Source organism: Dryobates pubescens, chromosome 19 (assembly GCF_014839835.1).
Source record: "Dryobates pubescens isolate bDryPub1 chromosome 19, bDryPub1.pri, whole genome shotgun sequence".
Taxonomy (NCBI): domain Eukaryota; kingdom Metazoa; phylum Chordata; class Aves; order Piciformes; family Picidae; genus Dryobates; species Dryobates pubescens.
The window spans coordinates 12,763,838-12,782,385 of record NC_071630.1 but is presented as its reverse complement, the minus strand read 5'-3'; the positions used below and the strand labels follow the sequence as shown (position 1 = coordinate 12,782,385).

The following is an 18,548-nucleotide window of genomic DNA, read 5'->3' as shown; positions in this document are numbered from 1 at the left end:
GAAGAGGAAAGCAGAATAGTGCCATCATTTCATTTAGCACACAAATTCCCATGCAACTATTAAAATAAAGAACAACTTCAGCACGTTTAGTATGTGACACTTAATGACTCCCAAACCCTATCTGCTCTTGTGAGACTCCACCATGAATACTGCACCCGGTTCTCATGCCCCCATCATAAGAAGGACACAGACCTGCTGGAGCGAGTTCAGAGGGCCACAAAGATGATTCAAGGGCTGCAAACACCTCTGCTATGAGGATAGGATGAGACACCTGGGGTTGGTCAGCCTGAAAAAGAAAAGACTCTGGGGGGACCTTAGAGCTGCCTTCCAATACCTGAAGGGAACCTACAGGAAGGCTGGAGAACTTTTCATAAGGGTAGACATCTACTGACAAGACAAGAGGGAATGGTTTTAAGCTGAGGGAGAGTAGGTTCAGACTGGATCTTAGGAAGAAGTTCTTCAGCGCATTTTAGCATTGCTGGAGTAGTTTAAATTACCAGAACAGGACAATTTGGACAGTTTGATTTGGTAGGGTTTATGTTTCTTGTTTTAAGATTTTTCTGATTTTTATTTCTACTCAAATTGTAAGTTCTGTAGTGGGTCACACACCTGGGCTTCTTCACACTTGTGTTTGTTTCAGGGAAGGGGGGGAGGGGGGAATAGTCTTAGGATTTAAATGAAAGCTCCAATCCAGATCCCCAGAAACCAAAGATTCCCAGCTGGTGAGGTTTAAGTCAATGTCCCATCCCCATTTAAGCTGAGAGGCTCAGCAGCCTTTGGTTCTTTCAAACAGTGCTTCTGGAAGAAGGTAACTTCTTAAAGAATTAGCTTGGTAAATGAAGGCTTTGAACTCTGACCATAGTATTAAATTATCCTCCCATTTGTAGGAAAGCACTCTTATATCTAAAGAATGAGGTTATAAACTTACACTGCTGTTTATACATCCTTACTAACACTTCCCCAGCAGATCCACTTGGACTGCAACAAAGCTACAGCAGGAAAACCACACTAATGTGCACTCAAAACAACAAACTAATCACTTCTGACAGTTACTAATATCTGTGGGGTAAAATTACATGTTCAATGAAAAAACCCCACTATTTCCAAGTTGACTGGCTGAGGATACAATTGATATTTTCCATGCCAAAAACATTGCATTAATAAAAAACCCCAAGTAAATCACTTGCTAGTAAGCTTCTAGGCTATTTTAATTTGATTTTACACTGATAATTTGATACTGAACAATTCTATTCTTGCTAGGTTTTATCTTCAGTTGTGCAAGCTAGCTTCATGAACACCACTGTCAGAACTGCAACCCAGTGACTATATCAGGTGTTGATATTTCTAGTATCATCCCTATGTGAAGGAATATTAATTATTCCAAAGTGAAAACTGGGAAAAAACACACAGAATTGCACCAAAAATGAGGCAAAATGAGTAGCTCTAGGTGCTTTTGGTTCGTGATAAATGCTGCATCTTCAAATCAATGCTTTGCAGATCATTAGATGCAGCTGTAAAATGGGTGAGCATCTCCAGTTTTCTGAAAGAACAAAGGAACTGTTGCTCAAACAAAAGGGAGAACACACTTTTACTGCACAAGTAAAAAGAGCAAATCAAGTCACAGCGTCCAGTCAGCAAAATAAACCAAACCTTTATTCTAGGCCACTATTGGAACTGGGCTCCAGACTTCTGTGCAATTATTTTTCAGGAACAGAAAGGCAGTAATACTAATATTTTTAGAACTACATGGGGTGATTAAATGCTCTCTGAAAACTGCCATCTGAGAGCAAATAACCTTCATATAAATCTGTTAACTAAATGCTGAAAATATCCACAGGTCAATGCCATATCTAAAGTCAGCTAAAGCCCAACTATAAACATGGGTTAGTTTTGCTTTCTAGACACAAGAAAACAGATGGAAGTCATACTGAAAACCTGTTGTTTAGTTTCAGTCCATGAAAGCTGAAGTGCACCGTGCCCAGGCCCTCCTATTTTACCATCAAGATTCCTTTGAGCAACTCAAAGTCACTCAGAATTCTTCCACAGACAATGAAAACAAGCTGATGGCTGCTGCCACTTTTGCCTTTTACTGCTGAAGAAAATGAGACTGCACAACAGACCTATTATTCTTCAGCACTTCCTTTATTAATAATTTAATTTTGGGGACAACCTGCAGGCTACTTCACTTAGCATTCCTTCTGTACAAGTGGTCTGCTCTCATCTTCACGAGGGCAAGGCAGCATAGGTGTGGGGGGGTTACTAATCTGATTCTCAAAGCATTCATCAGTCTCGCAGAGATTTTTAATGGATGAGTCTTCTAGAGGTCTGAAGAAAGTCAGATCTGAAGACATTAATGGATTAGCTGTTTCTGCAACATTTCCATATCCAACAATGGCATAAAAGGCCAACATCACATCTGTCCGTGTGCATCGGTGCCAAACAATCAAGTCAAAAAGGGCATTATGCAGCAAACACCCTTCTTGTGTTAGCAGCTTTTATCCTGGCATAGCTGACACCAAGCTGTATGAAATATTAACAGACTCCACAAAAAGCACATTTTATATGCATCTGCACATCCACTATCAGCCCTATCTGCAACCTGATCTTTTATTCTTCCTTTTTTTTTTTTGAGCCAAACTCCTCAGACAGCCTCAGTCTCCTCCAATTCCCCACTGACCCAAAATGAAATACCCTTCAGCACCAGCTGTGTCTCACAACATACAAACAGGACAGAACCTAAAAGCTCTTTAGAATGTGCATGTTGTGTGAGCATCCATACAAGTCAAAAAATCTCAGGTTCAGGTGCCTTAAAACTTTCAGTAGACTGACTTCTGAAGTCAGAATTCTAAGTATCAAAAGTTTAAAGCAATTTGTTCCATTCTTAGTCCCCAAATCTTTGAATTAACTTTGCAATACTCAATTTCAGGCCATCTTTAATGAATCCTCACCATTAATTGATCCTATCCTGTTCACACTCAACATGGTTTTTACCAATGGCTGGACATGATGAAGAAGAAACAGAATCACTCCTAAATTAGAGTCTTTCGTTTCAATGGTAGAGATCAAAAACACAACACATTTACTTCATAGAATAGAATAGACCAGACCAGGTTGGAAAAGACCTTCAAGTACAAACATCACCTCCTAAGAACATTCTGCTGCAATAATTTCCTGAGGCAACTTAGTCTTCTCTGGTTTATGAATGTAAATATGAATGATTACATCCCTTAGCTAAATATTCAATAAATATGCTTTTAAAAGTAGTTAAAAAATTAAACTGAAGTCTAGGATTCAAACTATATGTGTGTATAAAAAAGAATCATCACTGACTCTTTCAAACTGATCATAAAGTCTAATTTATTATGTTGTTATCACCTAAAACTCAGTGTCCTTTACACACAGGAAACCTGGAGAGGGTGTCAAGCAATAGAAGAGGAGGGAATGGTTTTAAACTGAGGGACAATAGGTTTAGATGGGATCTAAGGAAGAAGTTCTTCAGTACAAGGGTGTTAGGACTCTGGAATAAGTTGTCCAAGAAGGTTATGGATGCCTCTCACTGGGGGTGTTCAAGGCCAGGTTGGATGAGGCCTTGACCACACGAGTCTAGTTGAGAGATGTCCCTGCCCATGGCAGGAATTTTGGAGTAGATGATCTCTAAGGTCCCTTCCAACCTAAGCCATTCTATGATTCCATGAAGTGATTCCTCCAGATTCATTCCCTCCTACATGGTGCTTGCTGTACTGCCTAACAATTCAATGATCTTTGAAGCTTCCACATGAATCTTATTTCATTCTACCACCACATTTACTTGGCTCAAGTAGTTAGGTCAGCATACCTTCAGAGTTCAGCGTAATAAGCGTGACATTGTTCCCAATGCTTTGGCTTCCTAATTGTCCACTGTTGGAAACTGAGTCACTGGCCTCAGAGCCACTCTCTCCATCTTCATTGTGGCTGTCGTCATGCCCTGGAACTTTCACCACTATGGTGTTCTGCCTACGGCCAGGAACAGCACTGCAGAGAAAAAAAAGGACATGAGTTGGGGGAAACACAGCCCTTAATCAGGAACAGCATTGTTATCAGACAATTAAAATCACTAATTGACAAAATTAAATGATCCTCCTGCAAACAAGCCTACTCCCAATCATAACTTGGAGCTATCCAACAAAACAGAAGGAAAATAGCAGAAGGAGAAAACTTTTAAGGTGCAAACTTTCTAAGCTGCCACTTTCTAGTGGCAAATAAAATAAATATTTACATAATTTATTTTTTTTTTAAACTATTTAAATGCATTTTCTACCCAGAATCTCCAGTTCAACCTAAAATTTGCTTTAAATAGTGCAAGCCTCGCTGGGCTGCTGTGTACGACAACACCAAGTTGGGAGCAGGTGTTGATCTGTGAGAGGGTGGAAGGGCTCTCCAGAGGGATTTTGACAGGCTGGACAGATGGGCAGAGTCCAACGTGATGTTATTTAACAAGTCCAAGCACCAGGTGCTGCACTTTGGTCACAACAACCCCATGCAGCACTACAGGCTGGGGTTGGAGTGGCTGGACAGCAGCCAGGCAGAAAGGGAACTGGGGGTACTGGTTGACAGCTTGCTGAACATGAGCTAGCAGTGTGCCCAGGTGACCAAGATGGCCAATGGCATCCTGGCCTGCATCAGAAATAGTGTGGCCAGCAGGAGCAGGGAGCTCATTGTGCCCCTGTACTCAGCACTGGTTAGGCCACACCTTGAGTACTATGTTCAATTGTGGGCCCCTCAATTTAAGAAGGATATTGAGACTCTTGAACATGTCCGGAGAAGGGCAACAAGACCTTGAGCACAAGCCCTGGGAGGAGAGGCTAAGGGAGCTGGGGTTGTTTAGCCTGGAGAAGAGAAGGCTCAAGGGAAACCATACTGCTGTCTACAACTACCTGAAGGGACGTTGTAGCCAGGTGGGGGTTGGTCTCTTCTCCCAGGCAATCAGCACCAGGACAAGAGGACACAGTCTCAAGCTACGCAAGGGGAAGTTTAGGCTTGAGGTCAAGAGAAAGTTCTTCACTGAAAGAGTAATTTGCCATTGGGACGTGCTGCCCAGGGAGGTGGTGGAGTCATCATCCCTGGAGGTGTTCAAAAAGGGACTGGACGTGGCACTTGAAGCCACGGTTTAGTTAGTCATGAGCTGTTGGGTGATAGGTTGGACTTGATGAACTCTGAGGTCTTTTCCAACCTTATTGATTCTATGATTCTAGATTCCTTCTTCAGCAGGTTTAATGCAGGATCTTGGCAGGTTCCCAAGTGATTGTGCATCCATGTAAAAAATACATAGCCCCAGGCACACTACTCTTCAACTGTCAGCTGTCAAGTAACAATGAACTAATCCCAGATCCTCCAAGATGTTCTCTTCCCACCAGGAGTGAAGCATTGTTCTGTACCTTTACTGCTGACCTAAGGTTTCCTTAGGCAGAACTATCAGCCTGATAGGATATTCAAGTGTCAGTTCAATGTTTCTCCCCCACTGTTACCTAGAACGTTCCTCATTTTGCACTTCAAATTGCTGCAGAGATTGACATTGATCTGTCAAAGGAAGGGGAGAAGGGGAAGAATTCCTGTAACTGCTACTAACTTGCTAAGGATATTTTCCAGAGAATCTGCTGCTCTGCTCAGTGGCTCTTCCTGCCCAACCATCTTGGCAACGATTGAGTTCTGCCGGTCGTTGTTCAGGATTACCGTGGTCTGAGGGACAACACTACAAGGCAAAAATCAGACAGGAAAATGGAATGTTAAAGAGCAAACCTTACAAATACAACATTAACACAGGCTTGTGGATTAAAGAGTCAACATAAAACCAGAGGCTGCCTCCAAGCCTTGCTCTCCCAGCATTGTGCTGATGTAACATAGGCTGAAGTAGGTAATCCATCGAATTTGACATCTGGACCATTTTAAGCACTCAAATTCTTTCACATGAGAGATGGCTTCAATGGAATTAAGCCCATGACCCCTGGCAAACTGATGAAGAATTCATCCACTCAGGATACACAGGAAGAAGTCTGCAAATCACAGGTCCAAAGCGTCACCAGCTTCTTGTTTTGGAAAGTCTGAGAGCAAGCATTTTGATAGATACTACAGCCAACCAACATGCTCACAGACCACTTTCAGCAGGTGATCCCTGGAGAAGAAATGTAAAAGCATTTATTGCAACATGAGCTTAGTTCAAGAGTCTGTATTGTCTTCAAGGGCTGGGGGCTTATGGAGGGCAGGGAGATGAGGGTGGTTCTATGGGCATCAGAACAGAACAGGGCAGACTGTATCTTTAAATAATGACAAGAATAAACCATGCTTGTGTGCTTTTCACATACCAAAAAGAAATTAAAACAGAGGAGCATTTAACATGTGAGAAAAGAGAAAGTCTTCTCTATCACTTCTTACTCACAACAACTCCTTACAACAGGCAAGGGGTAGAGTGGCTGGAAAGCTGCCCAGCAGAGAAACACCTGGGAGTGCTGGTTGATGAGCCAATGTATGTATGGCCAAGAAAGCCAACAGCATCTTGATTTGGATCAGCAACAGTGTGGCAAGCAGGACTCTGGCAAGGATTGTCCCACTGTACTCAGCACTTGCGCTGCCACACCTTGAGCCCTGGGTTCAGTCTTGGGGCCTTCACTACAAGAGAGACATTGAGGTGCTGGAGCACGTCCAGACAAGGGCAGCAAAGCTGAAAAAGGGTCAGATGAACAAGTGAAGGGTCTGGAGAACAGGTCCTGTGAGGAGCAGTTAAGGCAACTGAGGTTGTTCAGCCTGGAGAAAAGAAGGCTCACAGGAAACCTCCTCACTCACTACAACTCCCTGAAAGGAGGTTGGAGCCAGGTGGGGACTGGTCCCTTCACATAAGGAACAGAGATAGAACAAGAGGAAATGGCCACAAGTTGCAGCAGAGGAGGTTCAGGTTGGACATTAGAAGAAACTTCTTCACTGAAAGAGTTCTCAAACACTGGAACAGGCTCCCCAGGAAGGCGGTCAAATCCCCATCCCTGGTGGTGTTTAAAAGACGCAGATGTGGAGCTGAGGGACATGACTTAGCACCAGACTTGACAGAGTTAAGAGAACGGCTGGACTCAATGATCTGAAAGGTCTTTTCCAACCAAAGGGAATTTCTGAGTTACAGTGACAATGTAGAAGGAAATAACTGGAGGTCCTGCACAGAAAAATCACACTAAGTCTGTGCTATAATGCAAAAGTAAACCCAAAGTAAACAATGACTCCAGCACACAACTTATCATTTCAATTCAGAGATTATTAACATTATTCCCACAGCATTACTCACTATTTCAAGGCATGGATTTGATATTTAAGACTGTTTCTGCTGTGCTCATGGTAAATTTAAGGAGAGAGCTTTGAAGGCAATTCATGGTTTAGTGACAGAGAAGGCTTTCTTCTTTCTCTTTTCTTCCCACAGTAAATAGTCTGCTGTTGTGTTTACTGGTCCAACATCTCCAACGTGACTGATGGTCATTTCTATTTCCTGACTGTATTCCTTGGCTAATTGTTGAAACACAAATTAAACAGCATCTGATGACAGCAACTCCCTGTTTATTTCAGCTGCAATGAAATGCCCACTTGCTTGAATATTCATCTGTCTACTGAAGACTTTAAGTGTGACAACATCCATCATTAGACTTAAAGATAAGAAGCTGTCATAAGAGCCAATGATAAATGGATCTCCACTTTGGCACAAATAAAACAAGGGGTTTGGATGCAAAGAGCCCCAGGGCCTAATGCCCTGCCTTCCTCTTACAGTAATGACATCTGTTGCTAGCAACAAACGGGATTCCTCATGGATTGCCAATTCTCTGTTGGATTGCAAAGCTGGAGAAGCTCTGGAAGATGTTTGTCTAATCCCAGACAAGCACAGACTGTACTATAGCTTTCCATGTGTATGGGAAGTTCGAACTGCATTAAGCAACAGATGGGGGGTTGCTGTTGGTCCTCTTAGTTTCTATCCAGAACACTGGGGTTTGTGCTGCCTTCTTAGTCACCTTTTCCAAATTCTCTCCATTATCAAGAGGGGGAAAAAACCCTGCACTGCTTTGTTTGCTTGGTTTGGGGGTTTTAACACTTATTTTCAATGGCAAATTTCTGTTTCTTTTCTGAATGGCAGCACTGAAGGTTTTAAAACCCCACACCAACTACTTACACGTGGCAATGCTGGCAGTCCCTTCAGTCCAGCAGCAATACATGGTCTCATTTCCCAAACTGCCCAAACAGCTACATTGGGAGTTTTTACAGGCCAGTTTAAACCCCTCAAGAATTTTACACTTCCTTTTAGACCTTGTTCTTTATCACCATCTTTCTTGCAATCACTTCTGAACGCCTGTTTAAAAATCTCACTTACTAAAGCTTCTTTTTAATGAGCACTCTGAATAATTAATTTCAGCTGTAGAGATAAATGTAATAAAAATTACATTTATGAAGTCCTTAGGATTTTGCTCGTGTTGAGTTTATATTTGAAGAAGAGGCTTAGCACTAAAACTTGGCTAAATAAGGAAGAAGCTGGGGGGGAGAAAAGTGCCCTTTTAGGTTGGGGGCTTTTTAATCACTATTGGGGGGGGGGGGGGTTTAAGGAAGAAAATATGGAGAATGAGATACATGGCATGGAGCTAATTTAAGCAAACAGAGTTAGGAAACAGTTTATACAACCCACCAGCACACGTTTCACCTCTCTTCAATGCATCAATGTTCGTTCAAGCTTCCTTACTTCAATACATAGAACACCACCCACAAAACCAGTGGCTTCTCTAGAAGAACAAACTTTCTCCACCTAATAGAGTGGATTATTAACAGGAAAAATCCACCTGGGAGGAGCCACTAACTAAATATACTAATGTAGTGACATGGATTTTCCTGGCTAAACAGCACAAAGGCAAAAGCAGACAACACATACACAAGGAAAACCTCTGTTAACAAGCCACAGCCACCACCAAGGCGTCCACCAATCGTTTTACATTTGGAGATGAACTGTTAGCAGGTTGCAAGGACCCAAAGAATCTACAAAGCAGTTTGGAGAGAACAGAAGTCACACAGAAAACACAGCGGCAGAGAACAGCTAAAATATGCATTTGGAAATATTCAGGACAGCACATCAAATCTACAGCTACCAATTAACCTTTCTCTGATGAACTTGAGTAGTAACTCTGCATCTAGTTTGAAGATAACTGAGGTTTTTAGTTTAGCATCAGGAAGCATTAGTGTTAGATAAAAGATTATTTCTGTGTTCTGTCTCTACTAACACAAAGGCTCCAGAGAAACTCTTTCAATTCTCTTTCAGTCATACAGGAGAAGGAATTTCTGATGCCTAATGTTCACCTCCTGAAGAATGATGCCTTCAGAAACAGGCTGCATGAGGAGGATTTCCAATCAAAATGTCATAAATCTAAATCCAAACCAAGAAACTAAATTCTGGACCACGTTCTACAGAGGACAAGAAAGGCTACAGAACGCTGGCAAATTCTGACCGTGAGGCATCACAAGGTAGAAATTCTTCAGAGCTGATGCTGTGGAACTTGAGCAGTTAGTTACTTGGAAGAAAAAGAAACTAGCAAATGGGATCAATACAGAAAGGCATCATTGTGCTTGGAAAAAAAAAAAGAAAGAAAAGGATTCACAGGGTTGTCTTTGACTCCAATTTGTGAAGAGGAGAAACAGATATCCACAAGTTCCCTGCAGATATGGGAATGTGCTGCCCAGCAGCTTTGCTGTAAGATGTTCTATTTTCTGTTTTCAGATTTATTTAAAGAGACAACAAAAAGAAGTCTGCTGAATACACACAAAAGTAAATAAGGAATTCCATGGAATATCAAAATATTGGGCCAACTCAACATAAAAAGATCCATCAGAGGAAAGCATTAAAACTTCCTGCAGCTTACTGCATCCTCAGACTGCATGGTTCCATCTGTGCATTTTATACTGAAGATTAACCAACTTTAATTGTTACTGATAGACTAGAACACAGGAATGGACAATCATGAAGAAGGAAGAGGAAAGCTTTCAATAGTCAGTCAGATCCCAAATGAAGCAATTCTTTCTATGAGTGCTGCCAGTACTATACTCAGAGAAGATGGAAAGAAAACATTCAGAGGGGTCAGGGGGAGTGCTTCAGACACCCAGTGCTGTTGCATAGGCTTCAGTACTTTCCATCTGTATTCACGTATTCCTTTCCCCATAAGCATTGGAACTTGGAGAGGCTGGTTCTGCAATTTGCCTTTTCTTGGACACAGCTAAGTGAAGAAAAAAAAATAAATATGTAAAATGCATGTACCCTACAGATATTATTAGATTTGGGGACATTTTAATATGCCATTTACCAAAAATCATCTGTTCAATCACAGGTGAAAACAGTGCTCAATAAATAAACACACCAGAGTGTGATTTCCAAACGTGCAGATTCAGCCTCTCCTGTTTATTTTAAATATAAAAGGATGTTCTGTATTTTGCATAAGAAAACTGCTGCCAAAGGCAATTTTCAGTATGGAAAACCTGTGAGTCATAGATATGGTCATTAGTCTGAACTGTTGGCTTTCCATTGCCAATAACCTGTCAATCACACAGAATGCAGCCAATGGCATAAAAGAACTTTTGGCAATGCCGGGACCATCACTCTCCTCCTCTTCCCAGAGGAGGTTTTCACTTAGAAAGAGAGAAAAATAAAGAAACTGGCATTTCTCTCATCTGCAAGGTACAAGATCAAAAGAGTTTCTCCAAATGGATGAAAATAACTTATGAAAAAACTCGAGACTAAAATTTTCAGACAAGTTATTCTACTCATTTTCACAGACACACCAATACAGACCAGTTAATAGAGTATTTATAGCACTGCTCAAACAGTTCAAGAAAAGAAGGAAGAGAGCCTTCTGTTTAGAGCAGTTCTGAGCCTCTTTTGCACATGTGAGCATCTGTAAATAGGGAAATAAGGGCTCAGAGTCCAATTTTGAGACATTCAACTAGTCACCCTGCCCCTGACCTGCTGTTTTCTGTTAGGATACCCTGCAGTCACTGCAACTCCCTCCCAATGTGTGCTGCTTATCTGGAAGGCTGGGCTCCTAAGGATATCCTTCTCATCTCCTGCTAATGCACACAGTAGAAGGAGACGAAGAGAGAGAGAGAGGAGAAAGGCAGGAGCTGGAGTTACTGCTGGCAGACTGCTTGTCTCCAGCCAAAGATAGCCTTAAGGAAAGCAAGTCTGGGAAAGAGACCTTGTATTTTCCAGTTTACTGCTGGGGATGAGCATGAAGACTTGAATGTATAGCTCATAGATGTGTGGGGGCTGTAGAAGACTGCTACAGTTAGCCCTACCATGATGGTATACAGAAAAATCCCATTTTTGACATGTGGTCTTTTCCTTACTGGTTTTTCTTTTTTATCTGTCACTAACACTCATCTTCATCTCCAACAACAGCCACTCCTTGCATCTCTTCATCACTATTTAGGAAGATAATGTTAAAGTGCTCCTTCCTCTTGATGACCACCTGCTTCCTTTGCCTTCTGAGCACACAGTTAAGATTCCCTATCCAAACAGGAATGAGAAAACTGACTTGTGAATTTATACCACAGTATTACATGAACAAAACCACAAACCAGCAAAGCTTTCACGCTGGATTTATGCCAAAAAAAAACCCCAACCCCAAAACAAACTAAACAAACAAAACTGTAGCTCCTCATCTCCCTGCAAGTGACCAAACTAGCCAACAACCAAACCATTCACAGAGGTGAAGAGCAGTGGGACGCTTGCTGCCTTCAGCTTTATGGGCACTTGAGCAGTTAAAAGTTTCCGTGTTCCTCAACCACGCACTCGCCTAGTCACAGCCAATTGCCAGAAAAGCAGCAGCCCTATCCGTCATTTTCAGTGAGAGTTCAGTCATCAAAAATTATCTTTGGATTCTTTGCATCTGGAACATCACAGAAGAGCAGACATTATAAAGACAGCACTAACGATTAGGCCCTGTAAAAAGACGAGCCAAAGTACACCAGCCACCGCTGGAGAGAGATTCATGGAGCTGAAGGCTGAGAAAGCTGTAATCGATTTATAATAAAAGATAAAGGAAATGCAGCATTTATCAAAACATACTGTTAACAGTTCAAGAACAAGCAACATCACATTTTCAGTTCAAATAAATAAGAGCCAGACATTTTCCAGGCTACAAAATCTAGGGAGGACTCAGCTTTACCTAGAGAGAGAGCCTCTGAACTGGCTGGCAATGGGAAAGCCAAGAATTCCTAGCTTGACGACCAGCTTTATCAACCACTTTTAAAAGCTGCTAAAAATCTGTTGTGGATTATTCTGCTCCAAGAGCAGCTCCACACACCTGTACAACTAAGTGTAACCACCCAGAAGTGACAATACCCATCTTCAACTAGTTCACCAGCTAGCCAATAGGCTGATAATGCTACAAGTGACCTAAAGAACCTACCACTTAAGAAGTGCAGCTTGTTACCTCGGGGATTTTACACCACCTGTATGGCTACATGAGCCACTTCAATTTAGAATCACAGAATCATAAGAAATATTTTGGCAGGAAAAGACCTGTCAGGTCACTGAGTCCAACCGTTATCTAACCCTCAAGTCTGGTGCTAAACCATGCCCCACTCAGCACCACATCTCCACCTTTCAGGCAATTCAAATTCAGAACACAACTGAAACTGTTTCAAAATTAAATGCACAGTGAAGCACAACCTCCAGAGAACCTTTTGGCCAAAACAGTTTCACAGAAGCAGCAAAACCCCCAGTCCACCCAGGCCATCTGCAAGTGACATAACTAGGAGACAAAAAATGCAACAGAAATGCCATTCATTATCAGACTTCCACTTTTGATTACGGACAAGAAAAGGACAGGTCATGACTTATAATTAGCAGGTTAATATAAGCCTCTTTAAAGATAAATGTACTCATAAAAATGCAACAGCAAAGATAATCTTTTCTTTTCAGACAGCCTAAAGAAATTTACAGTTGTTATCCTCTGAGCCCTAACTTCCTGAACTAGATAAGTAGAAGTACTGCAGCCTTCTGGAGATGGTATTAATCATGAAATGAGAAAGACTGATCTATGAGGGAAAGGCAATCATCTTCCACAACAAAATCCATAGGCCTGACTGGACTTGAACAGAGCTGCCATGAATGAAATGGTCTACTGCAGCCTTAATACTGAAGCTGAAATTGTTGTATGTTTCGAAAACACTACCTGAAACCAAAGTCATGGACTCCTTCATTACACAATTAAGGGCTGCTAGATTTATTTTCCATCTTCCCTTACAAATTCTAATATCTAATTCCAGTATAAGTCTGACTCATGAGGCAGATGAAGACTCTAGAAGGTTTGGGGTGAAGGCAGCAGTGTTATAAACTGGCTTTGAAGACACTAGTGACATTAACTGAAGCAGTGATGGTCACCAGATAACAGACAGCAAATAAATCCAACCTGAGGTTTCTGCGAGCAGAGCTCAAACACACAGCTCTCACAGAGCCACTTCGTAAATCATTTCCATCACGTAGCTCTGGTTTTCCTGCGTTTCCTAACCACCCAACCAGCTCTGTGTGCTTGCCACCACACACACATTTTTATATGAGGGACAAGGATGCTGCTACTCTGAGAGGTGGTGCTGAATCTTTAATTTCCACAGCCCCTGAAGGGATGTTAACGAAACACCACTCTTCACTTTTTACCAAGAATACAAATCTACAAGTTATTAGGAGCAGATTTCCTGCCTCATACTCCACGCTTCAATATGGAACAAAGACACTGAGCTGAAGATATGCAAAAATGTACAGTTCCATTAAAAGGAAAAATTCTCTTTGGAAAGACATTTGGATTCCAAAGAGAGTGTTTTTCACGTTTGGAAATGTATCAGTTAAGTAACATCTGCTGCCAGATGAAGCAGATGGGAGACTGGCTCTTTGCCATCTCACCAACCTTGCTGAGATATCAGGCTGCTTCATCCTTTTCAACCTCTGAATCCACCTACTGCTCTTTTCTGCCTTGCTTAAAGTAAAATCAGGGCTCTCCAAAACCACTGCAGAGTGTTTCTTTCAAAGCTATACTGCCTTCCATTATTTTCCATAAATAGTAAGACCAGCTGGCTTTGCATCATTTAAAAACAGTATTCCTGCTACTTCAATCTGGTGCAAACTGGTATGTGAATGACTTTGAAACACCATTTACATTCCTGCCATTTCCAAAGGAAGATGGAAACTTGTCCCTTCAATCACAAACTGATTAACTGCTCTCCTCTTCATTCATTCATATTGTTGTACTTGCAGAATTGAACATCCAACTAAGAGGAAAAGTTTCCAGGGAATGTTCTCACTGCAGGATTTTCAAATTCCAATGGCTCCAGAGACCGTAAAGTTGACAACATTTAAACTCTCAAAACTGAAACCCAAATGCATACATAAGGCTTTTCTGCCCCCTTCTGTTTAGCATATGCTTGATAAATTACTTCTTAAAACACACCGCATGTAACATATGCTTCCACTATCTGCTACACTGCTTCAAGTGTAGTCAGATGTTTAGAGGTTTGCTACAATATAATCCTAATAATAATTTCCATCCACTTTACAACATTCATGAGGTAAAAACTGACCACTTTCATTACACACAATAACTCTTTTCAGTTGTTAGCTCAGGCAAAAGGAAAAGCAGGAGCCAGAGAAGGGCAACGAGGCTGGTGAGAGGCCTTGAGTACAAGCCCTGCGAGGAGAGGCTGAGGGAGCTGGGGTTGTTTAGCCTAGAGAAGAGGAGGCTCAGGGGAGACCTTATTGCTGTCTACAACTACCTGAAAGGAGGTTGTAGCCAGGAGGGAGTTGGTCTCTTCTCTCAAGCAACCAGCACCAGAACAAGAGGACACAGTCTCAAACTGTGCCAGGGGAAGTTTAGGCTCGAGGTGAGGAGAAAGTTCTTCACAGAGAGAGTTGTTAGCCATTGGAATGTGCTACCCAGGGAGGTGGTGGAGTCACCATCCCTGGAGGTGTTCAAAAGGAGACTGGACGTGGCACTTGGTGCCACGGTTTAGTCATGAGGTCTGTGGTGACAGGTTGGACTTGATGATCTTTGAGGTCTCTTCCAACCTTGGTGATTCTATGATTCATATGAAGGCATGACCCAAATTTCAAGTCACAGCATCCCAGAGCGGTGGGAGTTGAAAGGGACCTCTAGGGATCATCTAATCCACCCCCCCTGCTAAAGCAGGGTCGCCCACAGCAGGCTGCCCAGGATCACAATGTCCAGGAAGATTGTTTCAAGCCTGGCAGGCACATTTTCAGAATTACCACCACAATTCAAATGATCCAAGCCACACATTTTGTATCTGTTTCTCAGCTGCCACTTGCTAGGCTCTCGGAATCCTTTGGCTATTAGAAAGGACATTTCATCAGAAAAAATGGACTTGAGAGAATGAATCAACACAGTTCAAATCTTGGTCAGTTATTGAACTCTCCAAACTACAGATGAAGTTGGTATTAAATTGTTATTTTAATTCCATAACTAATCTTGCACTCTCGGTGCTATCTGGAGTTGCAAACCTCAACAACAAATTGCTAAACATTTGGCTCCTCGGTATCTTAATGCAACAATAATGGAATGTGACATCCCAGTGAGAACACTGCTGCACAGGCTTCTGCAATCCAAGATGCCATTTCTCCTTAGTCCCCTGGGAATTAACTCCCAATAGTGATGGGAGGAAACATAAAACCTTCACAAACTCATTGTCTGTAACGAGAATCTTCACTCTCTCTCTGTAACCAAAACTCCAAACAGACAACTAAGAGGGCAAGCTTAATTTCCAAGTCTCTACATCAACAGCATCAATGTCCAAAGCAAGAATTACCAGTTGCAGCACTGCTGCTGTAGGTCTTAAAAGGATAGAGCAGATGACAATAAAAACCAGTCATAGGAGTTCTTAAACTCTTTTCTCTTAAACTCTTAAAGTTGTGTTGAGTTTAAATATAACATAGCCCCTAAATCAACCTAATTCATAGCAGGTACCTGGACATGAAATGCAGGTAACATAAAAATCTGTGTATCTGTAGATTAGGCATTTAGAATAGACTTAAAGAAGAAATTCTTCCCTGTGAGGTGGTGAGGCACTGGAACAGGTTGCCCCAGAGAAGCTGTGGAGACTCCAAGGCTAGCTCAAAGACAGGTTGGGTGAGGCTTGGGGCAAATCCAGTGGAAGGCGTTAGACCTAGATGATCTTTAAGGCCCCTTCCAACCCAAGCCATTCTGCAGCAGTTAATTATAATCATCTTCATTATAAAAACACAACAAGTTATTCAATACCTGGCAACATGAAATCAGCTTGGTCAAGGAGTTTGTAACACACAGGAAAAAAAACACACACACATATAAAGAGAACTCTAGTTATTTGGGGGGTTACACCAATACCTTGACTAATTTTTCAGGTTTGTTTTAATTTTCTTTCTAAAGGCTTTATGCAGGAGCACCAACAGTTCTGCTAAATCTAGAAGGACTGTCATCCTAGAGTTCTTCTCCCCCTGCATCCCCCTGCTTTATAAATTCGCTTTCTAATCAGCTCAGTTTTTACTTTTTTATTATTTATCTCCAAGACCCCTTGTAAACAATGAAACAATCACACATCAGAAACACAAATCTGAACTTGGGAAATCTGGAGCCAGAAGGCTTGCCAACTGGCACACTGCAAACAAAGTGGATGAACAAATCCTGCTCTTCCAAACCCATTACACCCTGCTGATTGCACTTAATGGTAAAACAAACATGTTAATGAGCTACACCTACAAAAATAAAGCAAGTTCATACTTCCCATCTGGTACATGACTGCATCAAGCTGCCTCTTTTCAATGAGAAAACAACAAAACAAATCAAAACACCCCACACTTGGTCTAGAGCACAAGTCTTGTGAGAAGCAGCTCAGTGAAGCTGGGTTGTACAGCCTGGAGAGGAGGAGTCTGCAGGCAGACCTTCGGTCTCTCTACACTCACTGAAAGGAAATTGGAGCCAGGGGGCAGTTGGTCTCTTCTTCCAAGGAACAAGTGACAGGACAAGAGGAAACAGCCTCGTGTTGTGCCAGGGGAGGTTTGGGTTAGCCATGAGGAACAATTTCTTTGCCTTCTGGGGAAGAGGCTGCTCAGGGATGTAGTTGAATCATTATCTCTGGAGGGACTGAGAAGCCGTGAGACGTGGTGCTGGGGGACATGCTTTTTAGCAGGGGACTTGGTAGTGTTAAGTCAATGGTGGGACTCAAAGATCTTAAAGATCTTTTCCAGCCTAAACAATTCAGTGACTTGCAGAAAACAGCCATAAAAGCAAATGATGGGGATTCTGTGAAACCAAAGCAAATTCATATGCTATGTGAAGCAATCATCCTTAACCCTTTAGACTTGGGCTCACCCACTCAGAACAATGATTAATTGGAATATGCTGACAAGAACAACACTGTTCCTGGACTGAAATCTTTCACATGAATTATTTTCTTCAACAGATGGATACAAGACTTCAGTCACACTGTCAAGATTTGTGTTCACCAATTTATAAATCTCTAGACCTGGGTACATGCTAAATTTCAGCCTTATCACTTGGGGCTGCCATACTGACAGGCCATCAGGCATTACACCAATTCTCCTATCCAAGAAACCTTCATCAGCTACTGGGGTTTTTGACCAGCAAAAAGAAATGTGAGGGGTTTAATAGCCACACTGCCAGGAAGTGCTGCAGACAGAGGAAGAGGCACAATCACTTCCTGGATGGAAAAGCAGGGCTGGACAAAACTCAGAACACCGGGACAGTACACGTACTCCCATGATTAATTTACTACATTATTTTGCTACTGCTCCTGGCTCTTTTCAAGCTCCTTACAGTTCAGCCTAACTGTGCAATCTAAGAGGTCTTGCCATCCATTCTCCTATTTCTGAAACCTTCTAACAGCCTTTATTCCAAGAAAAGACTTTTAAAGTGCTATTAACACTATGTCTTTGTAGGCAATCCTGACACCTACATGCTCTTAAGCAGCAGGCACTAAAACATTAAGAAAATCCTTTCTAAAACCCTTTCCCCTTCCACAAGAGAATTTCACATCTTGCTGTTTCTCCAATCCCAATTAATACTTTGCACTATTAAAATCATATCTGACCAAGAGGAGGGAGAAACAAAAAGGAAGAAAAAAAATAGAATAGAATTAACCAGGTTGGAAGAGACCTTTGAGATCATTGAGTCCAATCTATCATCCAACACCATCTAATCAACTAAACCATGGCACCAAGCACCCCACCCAGTCTCTTCCTAGACACCTCCAGTGATGGTGACTCCACCACCTTCCTGGGCAGCCCATTCCAATGGCCAATAACTCTTTCTAAAGAGAAAGAGGTCTGAGAGAGATTAACCACCTGTTAAAATCTGAGGCTGAGGTAAGGGCAAAGCTTAATGCTGTGCCCCACTGAGAGAACATCAGAAAGGCCCCATCCATTACCCCACAGCAGCTAGCTCCAGCACTCACATATGCTACTATCATGGGAACAGCATGGTAGATTTCAAACTGCCACAAGCAGG

The 18,548-nt window shown here is 42.0% G+C and overlaps 1 protein-coding gene across 2 annotated transcripts in view; it reads right to left on the bottom strand.

The window, feature by feature from the left end:
* BANP (BTG3 associated nuclear protein) overlaps positions 1-18,548 on the bottom strand; it is a 164,217-nt gene that overhangs the window by 122,980 nt on the left and 22,689 nt on the right. For both annotated transcript variants that reach the window (XM_054170127.1, XM_054170128.1), the window contains exons 5-6: positions 5,606-5,728; positions 3,836-4,011 (exon numbers count right to left, since the gene is read on the bottom strand). In XM_054170127.1, the coding sequence (XP_054026102.1) occupies positions 3,836-4,011; positions 5,606-5,728 (299 nt within the window). The remainder of the gene's footprint in view (positions 1-3,835; positions 4,012-5,605; positions 5,729-18,548) is intronic.